Source organism: Sitophilus oryzae, unplaced genomic scaffold (assembly GCF_002938485.1).
Source record: "Sitophilus oryzae breed Bouriz unplaced genomic scaffold, Soryzae_2.0 scaffold_111_pilon_pilon, whole genome shotgun sequence".
Classification (NCBI taxonomy): Eukaryota; Metazoa; Arthropoda; class Insecta; order Coleoptera; family Curculionidae; genus Sitophilus; species Sitophilus oryzae.
In genome coordinates, this window is record NW_022145749.1 from 3,023,798 (window position 1) to 3,046,308 (window position 22,511).

A 22,511-nucleotide genomic window follows, 5' to 3' on the forward strand; every position below is an offset into this window, starting at 1 on the left:
TTCATTGTTAATATTAGGCGTCAACCACGTCTCTGAAATTCCGATCACAGAATAATCATTACTTAGAACATGGTCTTTAAACGTATCGAAATTATGCACCAGAGATCTAATATTTATATGTGCTCCGTTAAAAAAGGTCATTGTAACAATTTATTAAGAAACAAATTAATTAATCGCTATTCAACTACAATTACAGCCTAATAAACTTAATCCATTAATATAATATAAATATGTCTAACCAATTCTAAATCTAAAAGGTAATTAAAGTAATCTTCTTAATATTTAAAAAAAAAACAATTCTTGTAAACAACATTAAAAATAAAGACACATTTATCGACAACACTATGAGTCTTATCTCGGTATATGAATGACCAACAGAAAAACTATCATGGGCATCAAGTTGGATTTTGACCGCCAGCACCAATAGAATAAAATCTGTTGCTTACTTGAATTTATGTATGTTTCCTGGTTGATCTAGAAGTAGTTCTTGATCTTTTCGCTTCGGACAGAGGTGCTTTGGTTGGTGAGTTGCTATTATTTAGTTCCCTTTTTTTTGACTTTTCGTTTTCTATGGTTTGGAATTTAGCTGTAGATTTTTCTTTATTTTCAATACTTAAAGATGCCGGCACAAACACTTCTTCTGAGTCAGACGTTGGATTCGGTGATTGTGGCTTAGTGCTTAAACTTCTAGATTCTTCCTGCAAAATTACTTCGTTACTTGTTGCTTTCAGTTGATTTGTAGTGTAGATATCGCCATTTATTTGAAGTCTATTGTTTGACAATATTTTTGCTGAGTAATTCTTTGCTCTTGCCTGCCTTAAGTGTTCTTGTAAAATTTTTCTTTCCTGCCTGTCTTCATACGAAAGATCTTGTGCAATTGATATTTCGGTATTTTTTAATTTGTAGCAATTCCCAATTATCAAATTCTTCTTTAGATTTGTCACAAATTCTACTTTGATTGGTGGCCCGTTTTTTGATGATACGTTATTCAGAGTATAAATATTGTCTATATCGTTTTCAGTTATTTGGACATTTAAATACTTTTGAAGTAGATCGAGCGTGAACTGTAATATATTATTATTATCCTTGTTATATCTGGCTCCAAATATAATTAAATTTTTTCTTTTTATGAATCTCTCAAACTTAATTTGATTTTCCTCAATCTTCGTGCAGCGTTCTTCTAAAATCTCGATTTTGTGAGCTTGTTCATTAATTTTATTCAGGAGTTTTTCAGTTTCTTCCTTGAAATATTCTTTTAATTGACTGGTTACTGCCGCAGATGTTTCTTCGGAAGATTTTTTTATTGTTTCTAATATTGTGGTAAGATGTTCGTTTGATAAGTCAACCATTTTAAGAACAGGTTTTGATATTGGTGCAGACCTTCCACGACTTTGTAGCCCTCAATGTTGATATGATGTTGATATTAAACTTGACCTTGTATTTTAAGTTTTCTTCAATTATTTATCTTCATTTTCCACACAAGTTTCTGAATTTCACACTACACATTTACTATCACTTGTTCTGTAGAATGCATAATTATGAATATTTTCTCTTTACCCGTAACACTGAAATATGGTTATCTATACGGAGCACTGTTTTTCGAGTCTTTCGTGTTTCGATCGATGTACAATATATATTCTGATATTATATAATAGTTCCCGTATATAGCGTTTAACGCCTTGGGAATAGCAAGGTACAGCTTGCCATAATGCCTTTTATAATATGGAACGGATCATCTTAGTTCACGAAATAACTCAATCAGATTCACAGATTGAGAAAGAGAAAAACTTCTGTCTGCCATTTCGGATGTTCTTGTGCTTAGTTGGGATGTTCTTGTAAGTAGAGGCGATAGTTCCATTAGCACTTTTGTATATAGAAAACCAACACATACAGGGCAATATTTAAATTCTCAGTCGAACCATTCTGAAGCAGCCAAAAGAGGTATAATTAAAATATTATGTCATAGAGCAATCAGTATATGCAGTGACCAAGAATTTCTGAATTCTGAACTAAATAATATTAAAACCTATTTGCTTCAGAATGGTTACTCTGCAAAATCCCTAGACAAGATTATATCCAATTGCAGGTCCGACTCATTGGGGCGCCAGCCTGAGGAGGATGCTCTCTCTCTTGACGATTCCATATGTGAAAGGAACATCGGAGAAGATCAGGCGAATAGCTAAGCAATAATTAAGCAAAAATTAAAACTGTTTTTAAGTCTGGGACTACATTAAGAAGTGTCCTAACAAAAACAAAACCTGAATCATCAAACCAGGAGAAAGAGTGCATCTACCAGGTACCTTGCGAGTGCGGTGAGAACGTCCTCTAGATGTACGACTTGACGAACATAAAAAACATACGCAAACAATGAAGTCGGGCATTGCAGATCATGTGTGATCCAAGCACTACAATATAAAATGGTCGGAAGCCCGGGTTGTCCACAAAGAACCCCATTGGAAAAAGCGCAAATTTAAAGAGGCCGTATTCATTTCTAACAATAATAAAATCTTTAGTATGTTTTATTTATATATTCAATCCTAGTATGGAAATTTCAACGATATGGCAACCACTTATAACGCGCCCATGCAGGTGTTCTTAGTGGAAAACCCCATGCTTGACTGCACCCAACAAATTCACGGGTGAATGCTCGGCTCTAGTATATAAGCTCAGTAGTTTTAGGATTTAGTTTAGTTCACACTTGATAACGGTTAACGATATTTCTGACCGAAACGTTGTGTAAGCATAAAATAAAGACAATGGAAGTCCGAAACTCTTTTAGTTTTAATACTGAATCTAGGCCTAATCTAATTGTCTACCACATTCAAAGTAAAACTTGCCATACTAGAGCCGTTCGGTATACAAGGAAGGTAATGTGCCTAGCTCTACGCTTCAACCGCCTATTATTACCTCAGGATTGTGAATCCCAAGTACTCATTTAAAGCTGAGTCGACCTAGGTAACCAAAACATTGTTATTTTATTAAAAATAGTCGGTTCATGAAATGCCAGCTGTAGGATTCGAACCCATAACCTTTGAATTGGTAGACGAGAGCTGTACCTCTACGCCACCGGGCACCTTATATTCTGATATTAAAGTATTAAATGTTTGTTTTTTTTTAATCACCAGAATTATTTAATACTTTACTATCAGAATATAAACAAAAATAAAATAAAAAAGTGTTTGCCCTGACCCGGTCTCGAACACTGACTCCTCGCTTGATAGGCCGAACCTCTTCGCGCTGAGCTATGGAGACTCTGTTGGCTTATATTTAATACTAGAATTTAAAGGACTAATAAAAATATAGGATCTTCGTTCAATGCGCAGTAGGGAACGCAACGTTTACCGGCACCCAGATGGGCCGCATGCTGTTCCAGAGAGCATAGCAAACGATATATTAAAGACCCAGCTTTTTTAAAATACTTGTTTTCCCGCCGTTGCTAGCTCTCGTACTATAAATATGTAGATCTCTAAAGTTTAACCAAAAACCAACATTAAAGGTATTTGATAGCGTCATTATTTATTTATAAAAATATACACAAGTTAACAGAGAAAGCGAAAGGTCGTTTGGATCACCATTTATAACTTAAAAACGTCTGCGGAGTCTGCAACCAAACCAAACCAAAACGTCTGGATAGATTTTAATGATCTCTGATTGTTGGACTGGTTTCCGCTCCTAACAACAGTGAGACCAATTCAAATATTTAACAATGAGAACAATTCACAGAAAAAAAAATATAATAAAATAGGTTTGGAAGTCCGCTACCTTTGGCAAATTATTTTTTGTAATAATTCATTTCCACTGCAAATTAGAGAGATATTAGATGATTTCCAATTTTTAACGAAAATATAATGTCGCTTCTCCTCACTTTAAGAGTTTTTCTTGTTAGATTATTATCTTTGCTAAAAAGTTCAGACGATTTTTAAGAACTATTAAATCTCAAATATTTGTTTACTCGTGTCGAGCATATTACTTTACTAAAACAAACACACACTATGCTTGGATATAACTTAGCTATTATTTTTGTAGGCCTAGAGAAGACTTGAATAAAGAATTTTTTATATTTCTTTTAGAAAACTATACGATAAATTTCGATCCTAAACAAGCAGCAAAAGAGAATTGAACAAGGTTTATCCCCGGGACGTTGTTGAAATTCCCAATTAGGTCAAATTGTAAACAAGCTATGGCAATCGCGTAAATAGCGAAACCCCGCTGCAAAATTATTAACATGATTTAGGTGTGACAGAATATCATTAAATTCGAGAGTTATTTAACAACTATAATGGCATTTTAAACAATATCTTTCTGGATTTCAATGTGGAAATGAATTATCCATTAGGCATTTTATTTATTAGGCGCAATTATACGTTACGACAGAAAACATGAAAAAAAAAATGAAGTAAATGGGTTGGAAATAGCTGGACGTTGCCACGACGCCGACGTTACGGGCAGTTTGAATTTGTTAAGAATATTTAAGTTAAAAATATTTACCGTGGTGTTGCCGGCCATCACAGCACACAGTGGACCAGCGGACCATATTTTATAAAAAAAATATTTTGCTCGTAGATCTTATTAGTAGATATGTGTTAAAATTACAAATTAATACAAAATATAAAAAAATTAACAATTATTAGCCCATAGAAAATGGTTTATACAGGGTGCTACAATATTACCGCACATAAAAAAATCATATTTTCGCAGATTCAGGTCAAAGTCACACGTTAACTAGTTTCCAAAAAAAGGATGAGCCTAGAAGCATCAAATATGTAAAAAAATTTGTTATACAGAGTATCTCAAAAGTCAGAAGTAATCAACTTTTTATAAAACAATTTTTTTTTAGATTTTTAAGACTTTTGAAGGCAATTGCATAAAAATAATGATAACAGCTGTACCTTCATTTTATTTGTAATTATTTTGAAAATACAATGTTTTATCAACTTACTTTGTAACTTATTGAAAAATATATATTTTTTACATCTAAATAAAATTATATACTTACATCTTATCTTAGGATTATATAAAGTGACCAGAAAGGAAGGCAAAAATGCAATAATATACAGAGTGTTCCATTTAAAAAAATCATCCCGGTCCACTCACACTTTTTTGAGACACCCTCTAGAAGTTAAAATATTTTCCTGAAATACATCTTCGTACATGCTTTAGGTTTGCACTTACAACCTAACGAAATTCCCAAGTTTTTTATTTTAGAATCTACAGATGCCTGTCGCACTATTGCCGGACTGTGCATCCAACAGAACAATATGCTCTACCACACAAGATGGCAGTTTGGGGCAGATTTTTTTAGCGCGACATAAAAATATAAAGACCACCTAAGCGAATGACATGTATAAAAAATACGATACATTTTTTAAAAATCGTTCATAAATTTATTTTTTTAAATATATTTTAACAAAAACGACCCTAATACAAACATGGGAAAGTATTGTTAAAATGTGAAAGAGCAGAAAAAAAAACAGTAAAAAGTTATCCCTTTAAAAAAATTACAAATTTGAAACTCTTCTGTCATACATGTCATAGCATTTCGCAAAGCCTATTATCATGTGAAGCGATTTTCGACATGTACGATAATTCCATTATTCATTTGTTTTTGTTTTGTGATGCTCCAAAGACCACTTGTTGTAAATTGATAACAAGATTTATGAAATAATAATATTTTTTGGAGATATTTGTCGTTTTCGGTGAATCTGGCCCTTTGTGCGGTGGCGATCCGACGTGACGGTGGCGATATGTTATAGTGAGAATCGCGCCTTAATCGGTATTAAATGGCATACACAATTTTGCCAACGAGAGAAAAAACGTCAGTGGCTCAAATATTTTTTTAGCAAAATATTCCAGTGATATTCCATATGCACGTCCTTGGTGAAGCAATTAGCACTTTTTAGTATTAAAATAAGTCGCAGTAAATTTTACCCTTAAAATTTCATTCAAATCGAAGAAAATTATAATAAATCAAAAATAAATGAATACTTTAACCCCGCTTAGCTACGAAACAAAGCAGATCGGACATATTTTGATATAAAAAATAAATTTTATTTTTACGCGAGGAATCTTCTACCGGAGATGGTACATAGGTTAAAAATACAAAATACTTAATATTTAATCTGATTTACAGATTAAAGCGGATTAAAGGTAATTTTACACAGACAGGATATTTTAAATTTACTTGTTTTACAAGTTACAAGTAGTTTGCGCTGTGCCAAAATTAAAGCAATTATAAAGTAATGATAATTAAGGATTAAACGACTTACCTGTAAGGAAGTTCAATCCAAATTATACGATGTTGGACACGTCCTCCTAGATCACCATGTAGTAATACTTCTGTCACTGTTTTGAGCGCATGTTTAAAGAAAATGATTCACCGCCTCTTATATCACACCACTTTTGTGTCTCATTATACTGCTGAAGCATTCTGATCGCCATTGGGTCGGGTATGTATCTATCATATAGGTAGTTTACCTTTGATAGTGTGATTCACTTTGTGAGACACATAAGGGTGGGTTGATCTAGGAGGACGTGTCCAACTTCGTATAATTTGGATTGAACTTCCTTACAGGTAAGTCGTTTAATCCTTAATTATACTTCAGTTGGACACGTCTTCCTAGATCACCATGTAGATGTTTAAAGAAATTTAGGGCGATCTGCATGTAAATTTTGCTGCATTTTAAGAAAATGCAAAACAAAAATATATGTTAATTATAATAAGAACTTGATAGTATATAACATTTATAGCATTTCCCGTTATGCTACTTTTCTTATTATATTATAATAATTATATGAACATAATACGTATAATAGCTTATTGTTTATATAAATCACGCTCTAATAAACTACTATACCAAAACTCATAAAGTTTATATATTTAATTTCCTATGTAATGAAAACATTAAAGTATCCACGACTTAACAATCTACTTCTTATTTTTTGTTATTAATAATATCGTTTATGTAAAATTAGTAAACGACTGCTCTTTGGCACCACTTATTATTGGTTTGTTATAAAATTTACAAAACGTTAGTGATTTTTCGGACCAGCCTGCTGCGTTGCGAATGGTTTCAATGGTTACCCCCATTCGCACCGCCGCAGAAGTCGCGGCATGTCGTGTACTGTGATCTTTAAGTTTGTCTACATTTACACCACCTCTTTTTAAACCCTCTTTTATCCACTTACTTAAGGTTTGGGTGGAGACCCGTCTGTATGGCTTTTTTGTTGTTATAAATAAGTATTGTTTGTTACCCCTAAGGTTTTTAGTACGTTCTATGTAATGCAAAATCGTGGTGGCAGCACAAAGATGGGGTTTTCAGCAAAAAAGAAAAGTTGAAGCTTCGGCTGTGCAGATTTTGGGGTAGATGTTTTTAAAATATCGTTAGTTTTAATGTGCAGTTCCTTCTTCTCTATGATGTATATTTTTCAACCGTATAATTGATAGAGTTTGAACCCTTTGTGCTGTACATAAGGCCAGTAATAAGATTAATTTTATTGATAATATATTTAAGTCAAGGTCATGTAATGGATACAGTTTTCCAAGCATTACTAACACCGGGTGCGGATCCCAAATTTCTTCATTTTTTGGGAATGATGGTCTACATTTAAATATACCTCTCATAAGCCTTTCCACTGATTCAGTTTTCCCCGCATCCGTTAAGATGTTAAGGGCTGATCGGTGAGCGTTGAGGGTGTTATATTTTGAATTATTTTGATATTCTTGACTTAAAAATTTTAAAATATCCTGAGTATAGTGGGTTGGAAAATCATGTTTAACTGATAAAAGACCCACCATTTTTTATATGTTGTATTATACTGTTTGATTGTGCCCAGAGAAATCTGGCAATCGATGGTTTGTTTAGGTTGCAGTTGGGCCTAGGTTTCTTTCCTGGAAAACCATTTCCAAATTTTAGTAGTGTTAAAATTATGGTGCAAAAAAAATTAAGGTTTACACCTCCCATTCTATCAGTATATGATATTGTTGGCCTCAAAAACTTCTAGCGTTTAAATAATTACAATAGGTACCCTAGCCCGATGCATCAATACTAGGTTATTGAAGTACATTTAGGAAGCATGAAGTTTTGACCTGCACATTCTATGTTTCTGAGCTACCAGTCATAAACTTCAGAAAAAAAACTTGTTGGAACAAAGAACGCGTTATAATTTTCATTATTTTCCTTAAGGGCTTTGTATTGAGCTCATTCAAATCTCTTAATATCTATAAAGCCAGCTGTACTTATCTGCGGAACAAAAAGAAATTAAAGTGCCTATAAATTGCGAATAAGCCATATTATATATAGTATGGATACATACTATCTATATTTTTTGGAAAATTTCATCACTAACTTTTTAATCTTAAATTTCTTTGTGTGTGTAGGATACACTTCCATTAATTTTGTATTTAGGATAAACTCTAAATATGAAATTTCTTGACTAGGTATGAAAAGACCTTTTTTTTATTTATATTTCCTGTACATTCCGCTAAATTTTTGTCTAATAAAAGAACATCATCAAGATTCGTAGTCATTCACAAAAAATGTTTTCCCTTAAACAGTTAATTACAGGTGTTCAGGGGGTTGAAAAACATATGTTGCTAATTCCAAGAAAAATAGCTTAAAATTCATATTTTCCCGTGAATTTGAACCTTACGTATATTATATTTTAAAGGTTCAGTTTAAATTCCAGTTTGCTGCAATGAGAGTTTCTCGATAACTATATTGTTTAGGTTAGTCTAAAATTTTAGGTATAGGTCTACTAGTTTAGGACCTCAAATATATTTTAATCGCAATCTTATTTATTATAACCTTTTACATAACTTAAAACAAGTTTGTTATGTGTTATTTCCAACCATTGGCTGTAAATAATCAATTATACCAGCATATTTGTTTTGAGTTCTAACCTGAATTATTGTCTCCTCCAATCCATCCTGCCTTCTTTCGAATTTTCGTTCCCCCCTTTCTAATTCCCCCCCTCGTTCTTTTTAAAATGGCTCTTCTAGGAATTTGTCTCCTCTTATCTTTTAATTATTCTGTCTGTGGATCTTCAACTGGATCTCATTTTTAAGTGTTTTGGTTTCTGAAATGAGCCTGCTAGTATTTTTTTTTCATGGTATTGTCAAGATTCTTGGCTTTGCATTTTTCACTAAAATTTTACTAAAAGGCATATTATCGCTTATTTGACCTATCGCATCGCCACGCTTTTAGTTTTACTATTAAAGTGGGAATTTAATAAAAAAACCTTACGATGGATCGTACGGTGGGATGCTCCTAACATAACGGTTTCCCTAAATTTATCAGATTTTAAGGGTAACTATCTTGGCTATTTTCTTTGGAAAGTTCCACTAAACTTGTAATTGTTTGGTCTAGTGGTGACATTGTTATTCCTAAAACCGTGCTGTAGGTCTATCAAAAAATATATTTCTTACTTTCTGTCGAAGAAAACATGATTTGGACTTCCGGATTTAACCTCGGTCCTTATAATATACTGCAATTGCTGGGGATGGGAAAAATTATTTTAGACTGCCTTTTGTTTGCTATATGGCAACCAAAAGGCCTCTTAAATTGCAAACATGTGTAAGACAAATCCTAATATAACACTGTCTGAATCTGTACCTTTAATAAAAAACAAAAACCATTTTTGGAGAGCGTTTAAAATATTTTTTAATAAATTTTATAACTCAGCCTAAGCCTTGTATATAAGAATATATAAACAAGGGCCTAAGGTACATTTGTGCAACTTCTGCAGTTCCCCGTCCCCATAGCAATATTCTAGTTTAAGAACCGATAGCGATATTTACTTTGCACTTAGTCAACACAATAGTTTTTTAGCTTTTATTTTTAAACAGATTCAGATTCGTTTTGACCTGTCTAAAAAAATATATAGTTCATTATTTCCAATTCAAACAGAGCAATAAAATATTTATCAAAAGTGATCAAAAAGCACACTAGAAAAAGGTAAACAAATAAAAATGTTGCGTCACCCTGGTGCTGTAGAAAAACCATAGAGTTAAAAATTAAAAGAAAAACACTCCGTTCGGCGTTCTGTGGCCGGGTATAACATATATGTTACCTGTTTTAGCACAAGCTTTTATTTAATAAAAACTGCAAAGCATATTTTCCAAAAACAGCCACAAAATAGAGGATTCAAGATTCAGATCATTTTAATGGTTTTCAGAGACATACTAGCGTGCATAAGTCAAAAACTATGCTGGGTTGCAAATGAGTTTTTCTTTGCCTTGATATTTATACGTGTATATAATTATATGTGGATTAATCCAAGCTAGTAAATATTAGAGAGAATCATAATATTTGTCTCACTATTATTGATAACCATATACAGGTAGCGACATGTCTAAAAATAACCAAAAATATTGCGTTAAGGATAATGACTTAATTCATATTTCCGAACACCATTTTGTGTTCTTTTGGGTTGCCAAGGTGACTTTGGGCTTTGGCCTTTTACGCTAATTTTCTAGACACTTGAATATTTAGCAAGTGCAACTAAGATTTTGAACTTGAATATTTAGCAAGTAATCTTGTAGGACATTGACGCCCAATGGGTGTTGTCGGTACTTGGATATTTAGCAAGTACCTTATTAACACCCTGTAGGTGTTACTGGCACTTGAATATTTAGCAAGTGCAGCTAAAATTTTGAAGTTGAATATTTATCAAGTAATCTTGTAGGACATTGACGCCCAATGGGTGTTGCCGGTGCTTGGATATTTAGCAAGTACTTTATTAGCACCCTGTAGGTGTTACTGGCACTTGATTATTTAGCAAGAGCCCACATTTTTTATGCCCAGAATAACGTTTAGGTTCCGCTAAATTTTAATATAGGTTTACTTCCATCGAGCCGATAAGAAAAATTGCTTATACTGGAGTCGATAAAAAGTTGTTTATTTACCGGATTCGATAGTGCTAGGAGTCATGAATGATATGTTTTAAGGCAGGTAATTTACGCCCACGTCGCCGAAGAAAATAATATAATTTTAGGCAATGCGGGGTGTAGAATAATAGCCTATACCCCCTAGATCATCTCATAGCTATTTCTACTACCCTTGTTTACTTGTATGAACTAAAAAAAACTGATTAGGGAATTAAAAGTTATTTACTTACTTGATTCATATGTATAGTTTCTTTTCAAGTTTCTTCATTTTCCGCCTTATCTTGGCGCTTTCCTTACAACCTATTTCTCTTTTCTTTACCCATTTCCGCGAATTTTGTATAAAATGTTGTCTGCTAAATTTACACTGCTGCTCGTGCCAGCGCAAGAAGTATAATGAGACACAAAAGTGGTGTGATATAAGAGGCGGTGAATCATTTTCTTTAAACATGCGCTCAAAACAGTGACAGAAGTATTACTACATGGTGATCTAGGAGGACGTGTCCAACTGAAGTATAATTAAAAAATGTATATTCTTTGAGAAGGAAAAAGCTATTACGCAAGCATTATTGAGAAAGAAAGTTATCGCTCAAAAAATGATAAAATACCTTTTAATAAAACTATTCTAACTATTTTAGTTCGCACATTAAATATTTTATTAGTTTTGCAAAGTAAATGTCATATTGTGCTTGGAATTGGCATTAAAGTTTTATGTGTATGCTCTTCTTTATGGCTATCATAACCTGTTGAATGCAACTTTTGATAGTAAAATCTTAAACACTAATATGGTAGAGAAAATCAGAAGGAAAATTATAATTTTGTTTGATTGTTATTAAATGAGTAAATGATGACCTTACATCTATATTTTCCGCTATTTATCTTAACTGGTGTTTACATTGTTGGGTCATAAATTCTTATTAAAGCGCTTCTCGTATGACATGGCATCTTTGTGTGGCTTTCTCTGCAATCTGTTGCATGTGTAGCCAGTACAAAACCTTAAAATTACATTACGAAGTAATTTGCGTCATCCAAAATCAGTATTTTGGATGACGGGAGGGTATCACCGTAATGTGACATATTGTGACATGGAACAGGGTCGGGGGGGTCCAAAGTTTTGTGACGTAACGTGTTAAAATTTAAAATAGTACAGCACGAAATTTATATATGTAAAAAGAAGCTTTTGAAAGCTTGAAAAAATGAAATTAACTGTTTTCTTTTGATGATTTTTTAATACATGCATAAATTTGAAAAAACTGTGTGACGTCATATCAGGGGGGAGGGGGTTCTAAAAATGTGTCAATCTGGGACGAGGACGGGGGGAGGAGTTTAAAAGTCCTAAAATTCGTGTGACGTAATTTATGGATGGCCCCAAACTGAAGTGCCAAACGGATGACAATTTCACGAAATAAAAAAATAAATGTGGCAGCTTGACCTCTTTTACGGCAGAGCTACCAGGTGAACCCCCAGCGCAAAATTTAAATTCCAGTTAGTCAGACCGGCGCCAAATATCTCCATGGTTGGCAACAATGAATTTAAATATTGCGCCCTCAATTATTAATTTTTAGATAATTATTTCTCTTCCTAGTCTCTAATTATCCCTGTTTTACGCTAATATTTATAATACCTAATTAATAAAATATATAAATCATGTTTTTGAATAATTAATTAAATAAATAAATGTTTTACTTAATTGGCTATAAATTATTTAAATACAAGAATTGGCACTGACGGAAAATTTATATTTAATAAATTGAACCAAATTGAACATTCCCAACCGTTAATTGTGTGAAAATTGTATAAAACGAGGCATTTATGATCTGTAATATTAGTCTTTATTAAGTGTGAAATATGTTATTCAGATAATTAAATTATTTCTGTTAATATTTTGCAATATTAACAAGGCTATTTGGGTTTAATTATGGATGGTGATTATTTTTCTCGTGATAATGATAGAGCTTTTGCATTACTCGTAAATTTTCAATATAATATACAGTTGCTAAACTATGTATGTACATAGTTTAGCAACTAATATTACCTACTCTGGAAACATAAATTATCCTTTTTCTCGTAGTTTTAACAGGATTTTAAGCAGAGAATAACGTAGAGTGGACCGCTTTAACAATCATTTTAATCTAAACAAAACGTGCTTGTGGCCTGACCGAAAGCAATTTTAGTCGACTAAGTTTAAGCCATCTGGATCACAGACATTTATCTTTCAAGGCTGGACATTTTTGTACATTTTATTTCCTTGTAACAACATGCAATTAGTAGTAGAATGTTGATTTCTTAAAAGCATGTCCGTAAATCTATTGCAAATCTATCAACCAAAAGTAATAAGAATTTTAAGAAATTTTAAGAAACTAATAAGAATAATTAATTAGCATAATATTTTGTTTTTATATAATTTTTCTACATAATTTTAATAAGCTAGATCAACACTGCGTAAATAACATAAAATTATATAAAATAAGATATTTTAACAAAATAATCATTGCAATATAAATAGACAGAAGCGAAAAATTGATTAAACAAGAACAACTTAAATAAGTTTTTTTTTAAAAAAACACATATTTTAATATACTTACCTAATAAAGAATGTTTTATTTATTTTCTTTATAATTATACTTAATATTTCAAAAGTTTTCGAAAGGAATATACCACAAAGGTAGTTAGAAAAATTATTTTTGGACGTAACAAATATTACAATTTAAAGAAGATATACTTTCGCATAAATCACATTTTTACAATTATAACTTTCATTTGAATTTTTTCAGTTTCAGTTTTTCTGAATTCTAAATGGATTGTAGTATTCAATATTTAAATGATGGCGCTTAGAATTCAACTAAACTACTCAAAACAATTATAAACATATTTTCTAAAAAAATATATTAATTTGAAAAACAAGACACCCTGAATTCCCTGATTTACAGTTTTAAGTACTTTGGATAGTGTAAAGGGAAATTCGAAACAATAAGCCTACGCGTTGATCTGTAATTTTTAGTTGTCCGACTAGTTAATTGCAAAAGTGAAAACAATACATACTTATGAAGCCAATCGGCCGACTGTTTGATTGCATGTGAGCGCAGCTTCAAAGGAATATATTGGTTACAAATATACAACTAAATAGTCGGCCGATTAAAACTTGCTTGTCAGCGTATAGCCTAAGGCAACGCAATGCAATCAAATATTGGACCGATAGGCTCCATAAAATTGTATTATTTTTACTTTTGCAACTAAATAGTCGGCCGACTAAAACTTACATATCAGTGCAAAAACTCACAAGAGAAAGGCAAAAAAAGCATGCTTCATTTAGATATATTTATGTAATACTTTTATTTAAATATGCGATAATTGTTTTGAGTAGTGTATTATTCGTTACAGACACACATTTTGTTTGTCTGACTGAAGGGTTTTAAATATAAACACGTCTCAGACATCCAATGATCACTATATTTAATTAAACAAGTCTTAGTTCGAACTCCTTTACTTAAAATTATTGTTTAAGTAACGCCTTGAATAGAAATGTTCTATTAGCCGGCTTTCAGACAGTTGCATAATACACGTACTTTTCTCTATACACGTGTATAGAGAGAAGTACGTGTAAATAATACCTTTTTTTACTCCAGACACGTGTTTGAAATAAAAAAAGTTTTCATAATATAAATGCATTGAGTAGAATAAATTACTCGGCAATCACGTTGAACAACACATTTATGTTTAAGTGTTTACTTTCGATATCATTAATACTATATCTTATACGTATATTGGGTTTGATTAATAAATAAAAACAGAATTTAAATTCATAATTTATGTTGACTTGATTTACCTTTTTTAACTATTTATTATTATTTTCCAGTTGTGTAGCAATTCAATCACATTTTTCCAAATTAACACTGCTGCGTTAATCCCTTTTTAATAACTTAATATTGTTGTTGCGTAGCTAAGCGACAAGGCGTCTATCCCGCAAAAGAGATGGCCACAAAGCGACATAGCTTAATGTTGTTGTTCCTTAGTTAAGCGACAAGGCGTCTGTCCTACAAAATGGATGGCCACAAAGCGACATAGCTGTAGCTAAGGCAACAAGGCATCTGTCCCTCAAAAAGGGTGGCCACAAGGCAATATAGCTTTATAATATGACTAAACAATTTGGGTCATACGTAAAAATATATAAAACACTCCCAAATAATAATACTAAATACCATTTGATAATTAGCTATCTATTATAAATCACACCCAATAAATATTACTAAAATACTCATTGATAAATAGCTGTCCATTACGTATCTATAATAAATAACACTAAAACACTCTTTGGTAAACATCTGTCTTTTAACTAAACAATATTAAAATGCCCTTTGATAAACACGCATAATAAGTAATACTAAAATACCCATTTCTATCTACTACTAAAACTCAGTGATAACTCTTAACTAAATAATATTAAAATACTCTTATATATAAATCCCAGTAACACCCGTGAGAGAACAAAACACACTCACTAAATAACATTAACCGTACCCTTAATAATATTTAAATACTAGCCCTTGAAAATATTCATGTACGACTAAAAACCCAGCAATGCCCGTGAGTGAACAAAACACACTCACCTGTATAATACTTCCTTCTCTTCAGTCCCAGAAATATTTTCCACACAATTATAATCTGAATTTTAATATTTTTGAGAAATGGCGACGTCATGTCAGTCAAAATAATCATCAACAATGCAAACAGCATCGCCTAGGAAACGACAATTTTATAATTTCCATTGTGATGTGGTCAAGAAAAGTCAATTAGAGATTCAAATAAAATATTATCTGTTAAAATAACACAATTTAATATAAACTATTTTTTAACGGAAAACAAGACTCTTACACTTCGGATTCACAATCCTGAAGTAATAATAGGCGGTTGAATCGTAGTTCTAGCCACATACAGTTTTTAACGGTACAGCTTCCTTGTATACCGAACGGCTCTAGTATGGCAAGCTGTACCTTGTTACTCCCAAGGCGTTAAACGCTATATGCGGGAGCTATTATTATTATTATTATAAAAATTATTTACTATAGGTATAATGGACCTAACAGAGAATATGTTGATTTATTTGTGGTTAACATAAAATTATTATGATGTTGGTGTAATGGAAATTGGACGAATCCGTAGAATGCCAAAATGCCGAATATAATAAATTTAACTTTTGATATTAATTTTTATAAATTTTACAAATATTAATTAGGAGTACTCGTATTTCTGTAAAAAAGGTAATTTCTCTGGATATGGTACTATAGGATATGGTACTTTGATCTATAAAACATAGGAAACTTATACCAGTTCTAACGTCAAGGTTTTTTTTTTTATAAACACTTGCTTTATTTCAATTACTACAAACACATTTCTCGTCACTTGGGTAACTTTAGAACTGTAATGATTGTGCCAGTTGTTGAAAAATTACAAATAGAATATAAATTATCCACACAAATTATAACCTGAATAAATCCGTGTAAACAAACAAATGGTTGCCTAGCAGAGAGTAGCTCCTAAGAGTTAAACACCTGGTGTGGGTTAGTGTCTAACTTAAGGGTCATATGTTTTTCATCACTGATATAGGTAAAAATTTTACAAAATTGTCTTTGGATATTCTGGTTCTGGTAGATTCCCAGTAATTTTTTTCATAATATTAATACTCTAAAATATTTTATGTTATGGCTGATATTTGCAGGAGCATACAGAAAGCCCGTATGCGCTCCTTACTCTGTTATGACCACTACCAGCTATATATCGTATCTAGTCAAGTTCAGTCTATAAATTCCTACTCGATATTAAGTATTTAAGTTTTCTATCCATGCTTGCGTCCATAAAACAAGCAGCTAATTTTATTATCGTAGGGAGCTGGAAGCACGTAGTATGCGACTACGATCCGAACGCTCTGACTATGCAGCTGTATTAGTAGGTCACGAACACCAAAATACGAAAATTTTGATGGAATAGTCTAGATGAAGAGAAATATTTTGTAGTAAAAGCAAAAATTTTTAGTTTTCGCTAACAATTTGATTAAACATTGTGACACATACTTTCATAATCTACCGGGTGCGTCTAAAAAGTGCCTCACCCCTATAACTTTTTAATTTTTTAGAAAAAAAAACTGGATTTGGTATGTTACTAAATGACATAACTTAGGATTGATTGACGTATTCAATTTTTTTTGGTCACTTCCTGTTTCACCGGAAATTACTACAACTTTTGATTTTTAAATAGCACCCTCGGTTTTTTTACTTTATTCGATAGAAAATGACATTCTGAATAGAATGACATATCATATGTCAACTTTTGACATTCTTATTTAATAAAAAATCGAATTTTATATTTCAATCTAGAGTGCCATAGTTATGTTAAAAATACTAATTTTTAATCAAGGGGTCTTGGAAAGATTTGATCGTGTAATGTTTTAAATCGTATTTTTAATCGTATCTCAATATTTTCAAATGGAACAAGGGCGGCTCATTAGCATATTTGGAAAAAGCATTTTTTTATGATTAATTTGATACCACACACTTGGTATTTTAGTCAAAATTTCGTTATGAACCGCATTGTATAATTTCAAATAAACCATATGCGAAAATGTCAAAAGTTCATGTCAAAAAAAATGACAAAGGAAGCTAGATAAAATCAAGAAAAAATTACGCTTTAAAACTATATCTTAAATAACTGAAAAACGATTTATTTTTGCTATAGGGACATGTATAATTAAAAACTAATTAATTGAGAAACCTTTTCACTAGTGAAATAAAAAAGTGGTTTTACATTTGAAAAAAATTATTTATGATAATTTTTTAATATTTCAATTTCATGGCAACCATATAATCAATATTATATGACATTCAAACAATTTAATTTTTGAAAGAGTTAGTCACATGTCTTCTCTTTATGTCACAGCAGCTGTGGTAATTACTATATTTGTCGTTTAGGCTATACATATTTTTTTGACAAGCTCCTTTTTCCTCCAAAAATTTTAAATATTTTTTCTCAAAAATTTTTTTAAAAGTTTTACGGAACATTTAAGAATGTACTAAAAAATGGGGGTACCCATTTAAAATAAGAAAGTTCCGGTATTTTCGGAAAAACAACTTCCGGTATTTTCGGAAGTGCCGCCATATTGAAAATATTTTTAATCGATAGATCTCGTTGTGAAACAGTAATGCGCAAAAAATCTTCGATCTAGATATTGTAGTTCTCTAGAAACTTCTAATGCACGCTCAGCCTGGGACATCCTGTATACGTATGTATAGAAATTAAATGATGTTTGTTACTTACGCAAAAATTACCGAATGACCGGACCGATTTGACTAATTTTAGCTTTGAGGAAACCCAAAAAAAAGTCCAAGGAAGGTTTAAGCGGTGTGAAAATAAGAAAACATTAGAAAAAGTAGCTTATAATTAGTAAATAAAAAATATTTAGCAAAGCAATTAAAGTAGCTTATATTATATTTAGAGTCTTACTCAATGTCTCAGCTATAATAATATGTACAAAATTGTGTATTATTTCGAAAGATAAACACATTTAAGTACTATCACAAATACTGTATTTAACACAAGTTTTTTTAATAGTTATTTTCTAGAAATTATTTTGCTAGTACAAAGTTAGGTCCACTTGTTTCAAAATTATTCGTTATCTTCTATTATAGTATTCAATTATTTTAAAATGTTAATTAATAACCAGCTAACAAGACCCAAAATTCCTGTATTTAATGTCGCCAGGCTGCACAAACAACTAATTAATTGGCTCTTCGTCTTTTTTGTTTGACCATGCTACGAATTTTACACATTTTTTATGTCGAGTTTTGGGACAGGATTTCAAAAAGCTGGTATTTTTCGAAAATTAATTAAGAATTGTTCCCAAAATTATTATGTATTTGTTCAGAAACTCAAAAACCTTTACAAAGTTTTTAATGCTGTTGACTTAATACTTGACAAGAACAAAAGTTAATTAACTATAGCTTGTTCATTGTTGAATATAATTGTGTAAGATACTAAATTATTTAGATGGAATAATGCAGTAATATATCTTAATAAGAATACTGGAGTTGGAGGAAGGATTTTTATTTCTCTTATGAACCCTTAAGTACTCCCGTGTAAATAATTGGTAGAATTTATTTAAATTGTGCATTTTTGTATACTAAAATAAATTATATAGATATATTTAGGCATTGAGAGTTATTTAAAAAAAAAGTTGCTAATATATGGTTTATATGAAGTTTTATTTCTAAATACCTAGTCGGCAAAATTTAAATCTAGTGCCAGGAGAACAAAATTTGTCATTTTTAAAACGTTCATTACACAGATTTTTTGAATGGTCTGGCCATATATCTTTCTTACAATTAAAAAATATTTATTTTTAGTGTCTAAAACGTGTCTATTTTTTGACCTGGGATATATTAGCTCAGGCCGTAGATGCACCAGAGGATGCATTGTTTTGCACCAGAGGATGCATTGCATAAACCTGAAACAAATTTATATTATATTGAATTTTTAAGTATATTGTATTTTTAAATATTGCCTCCAGGAATACACAAAGGCCCATTGGAGTACGGATAAAGGGTCAAAATATATTTAAGTTTAAAGTAGACGTGTGTACTTAAGGATTAATAGTTAAAATATGTATTTTTTTTAATTTGTTGTGTTTAAAATAATGCATATAGTATTGTGTCGTAGGTATAGTGTGGTATAATATTTATAAACTTGCCTGTTTGTGAGTGTTTGTCTCTAACCCTCGGGCAGACGTGTACTTTAAAATCACACGACCAAGCGCGTAGCGGTATTCCGTATCGCATTTATATTTTTTAGGTATTCTGTACTATAATAGTTATTTACAGTACAAGTGTGTTTATGAACATGATTACAACAACGAGTGTGAACGATTAGAACGACGAGGTCGTAGACCCAATCGTTCTAATCACACGAGTGTTGTAATCATGTTTAAACCTACGTGTCATGTACAACATTTTATCTACAACCGAAAAATAAGAAAATGCTGTTTTAATTTTCGTTTATTAGTAGCCCACCTTTAACACCTCTAATTATGACATTTGTCACATTTTTTTAATTATAATTGTAGGGAATTGTCATTATTATAAAAACTGTTGTGTTATAGATTCATAACTGTTGTGTTATAGATTCATAACACCACTAGTTGAACGAACGAACTCCGTCGGACGGAGCATATTATGCGCCTATGTGAAATTGTTCATATAAACTCATGGTACTTGCTCGAAGTCGCGGACGGCCCGCTCCACCTGAAAGCGCTGTAACAAGCAACATTTTTAATACATATTATTTACTTACTTTATTAAGACATAAAAAAACTTAAACGTATTATAAAAAAAGGAACCGAATGAAACATTTTTAGTATTCAAGATAAAAAAATATAACATTGCCAACTTACAAAAACTAAATCAAACCGAACATATTATAATAAAACAAACCTAACAGAACCTTTTAAATATTAAAAAAAATATTTTTAACCACTGGAAGAAAATTAAACTATCATCTAAATGTTTAGTCTTCTTCTATAGGCAGATACAATTGATTAATCTGGTGATACAATTGATTAGACTATCACTGTAGTTTTCGCGAACAAATTTGTGGCTTTAGTTGCAAAAACTAGTAGTTTTATAGGTTTCACATACATGGTAGGGACCAACTTGCTTCTTATTGTCTCTAACTAGTACCTTTACTTCTGAAGCATATTTAGCTAGGAAAACTTGGAAATATTTGGGAAGAGTTTGTATACTGGCCCTTTCCGTCATTACTACAGGTTATATAATATATATTTAACAGATTATTATAAAATCAATCAAAAAAATTAATTAGCAATTTAAAATTATACAACCTAACCGAAACGGGCGCGTAGCGGCACGGAGTACCGCAACTTCTGTAGTTGCCAGGTTTACGACAGAATTGTAACTGAATCAAAATAGCTGTAAGTAAGCATATTTAATGGCACCAGCGACCAACATCCAATGGATATTTTTTTTAACAAAATTAGTAAAATTGCGCTACAAAATTCCGGACGCGCCCGCTCGAGGGTTAACTACAATTATACTATGTAGACAGCACCAACAAGGGCAATGATGGTGTCGAGGTGACAACAATAGCTTTATGTTTGTTGGTACAAACCCTCTGCTAAGTTGTGGACCTTCTGCTAAGTCCTCCTCTGTCATGTAATCTGAAATCTATATCCTGTTATGAGGTTTGAACTTTTACGATAATGGAACTAAGTACAAAAACCCCAGTATCCTAGAAGTGGAATTGGTAGACTTCGGCATGACATTCCGTGAAATATCTTGTAGAAAGATACTGGCTAAAAAGCATCACAATCTTGACAAATAATAAGCAGTTACTTTTTACCCTACGAAAGTTTCAAATAACTATTGGCTCTGCATGAGAATGACATCAAGCTCTCATGAAGGCGTGTTATGATAAAATGTTGGCAAGTAGTATAAAGAAGCAGTAAATTAAAAGTTACTAGAGTAATCCCTGCAGCTTATTACCTATTGGCAGCTATTACTGATAATAAAGTACTGTGACGAAATATGAAATTTCAAGTAGGCCAACAAATTACAGGACCTTAACAAGGAAGTATCATTGATCTTTCTGACATCGATATGTAATTAGAATTCTAACTAGATATTTTCAGCTTAGTGGAAATTTTAAAAATAAAGAAATAAACAAAATGAACCTAAAAGCCCAATTATAGTTGTCACTTTTAAATATTATCTTGATAGAATCATCTAAAGTGATAGTTTGCCTCTAATTTTTGTTCTGTCCAAAGTGTACCTGATGAAATTTTGATGAAGGAATTAATTCCAGATTCGATAGTTCATCTGGAGTGAAGGCTCAGAAAAATAATAAACAGTTCGGTTTTGATATTTAGTTCAATTCAGAATTAGCAGCCAAATCTCTGTGTTTCCCTCTCTCTCTCCAATCGCAGACATCCAATGCAATCGTTTTATTGATGAAATTATAGGTTAATCTTTAGATGTGGCCACTCTAGACAATCAGGCCTAGATGTAGCATTTTTTTCGATTGTGCTTACTCTTTCGCATGGATCAGATCATAATATCTCAATATCGGTAACTTAGTTTAGTTTTATAAAGCCAATTTTACAAGAATACACGATTTGGCTATAAATTTTTCTTCGACAATGTGACCAAAAAGCAGACACCTTTTTAAAGACATACATCCCTGTTGCTTAACAACGGGTATTTAGACTTTCCGGCGAGATAAAGTGTAAGACGCAAATAAAAGTTACGAGCGTTAAGAATTTCGAATAAGATTGAACGTTTTCCAGATTGGCGCTTTCAGAGCGTCCTCTGGAACAAATAGTCGGTGGTGAAGTAAAAGATCCGCAAATGGGCAATAAATTTTCTGTTTACGGCGGCAAAATTTTAATGAAACCTCATACGGAATAACTTGCGTAAGGAGAGTAGCCGATCTTCAGTTATATTTTAAACTAGATGGTAATATACATTTTATAGTTTAAGCTTTCATAAGGCTTTATGACTAGTAAAGATCAGACATTGTTATACAATTTTCCGAAGGAAGCAAACGATGCACGATGTACCGTTTGGAATCT

The 22,511-nt window shown here is 31.9% G+C and overlaps 1 protein-coding gene across 1 annotated transcript; it reads right to left on the reverse strand.

Annotated features, from left to right (window-relative positions):
- Nucleotides 1–452: 452 nt before the first annotated feature.
- LOC115883110 lies at nt 453–1,349 on the reverse strand. Its single transcript, XM_030901416.1, has one exon. It carries the CDS (start codon nt 1,347–1,349, stop codon nt 453–455), a length of 897 nt encoding a protein of 298 aa, XP_030757276.1.
- Between the last annotated feature and the right edge of the window lie 21,162 nt (nt 1,350–22,511).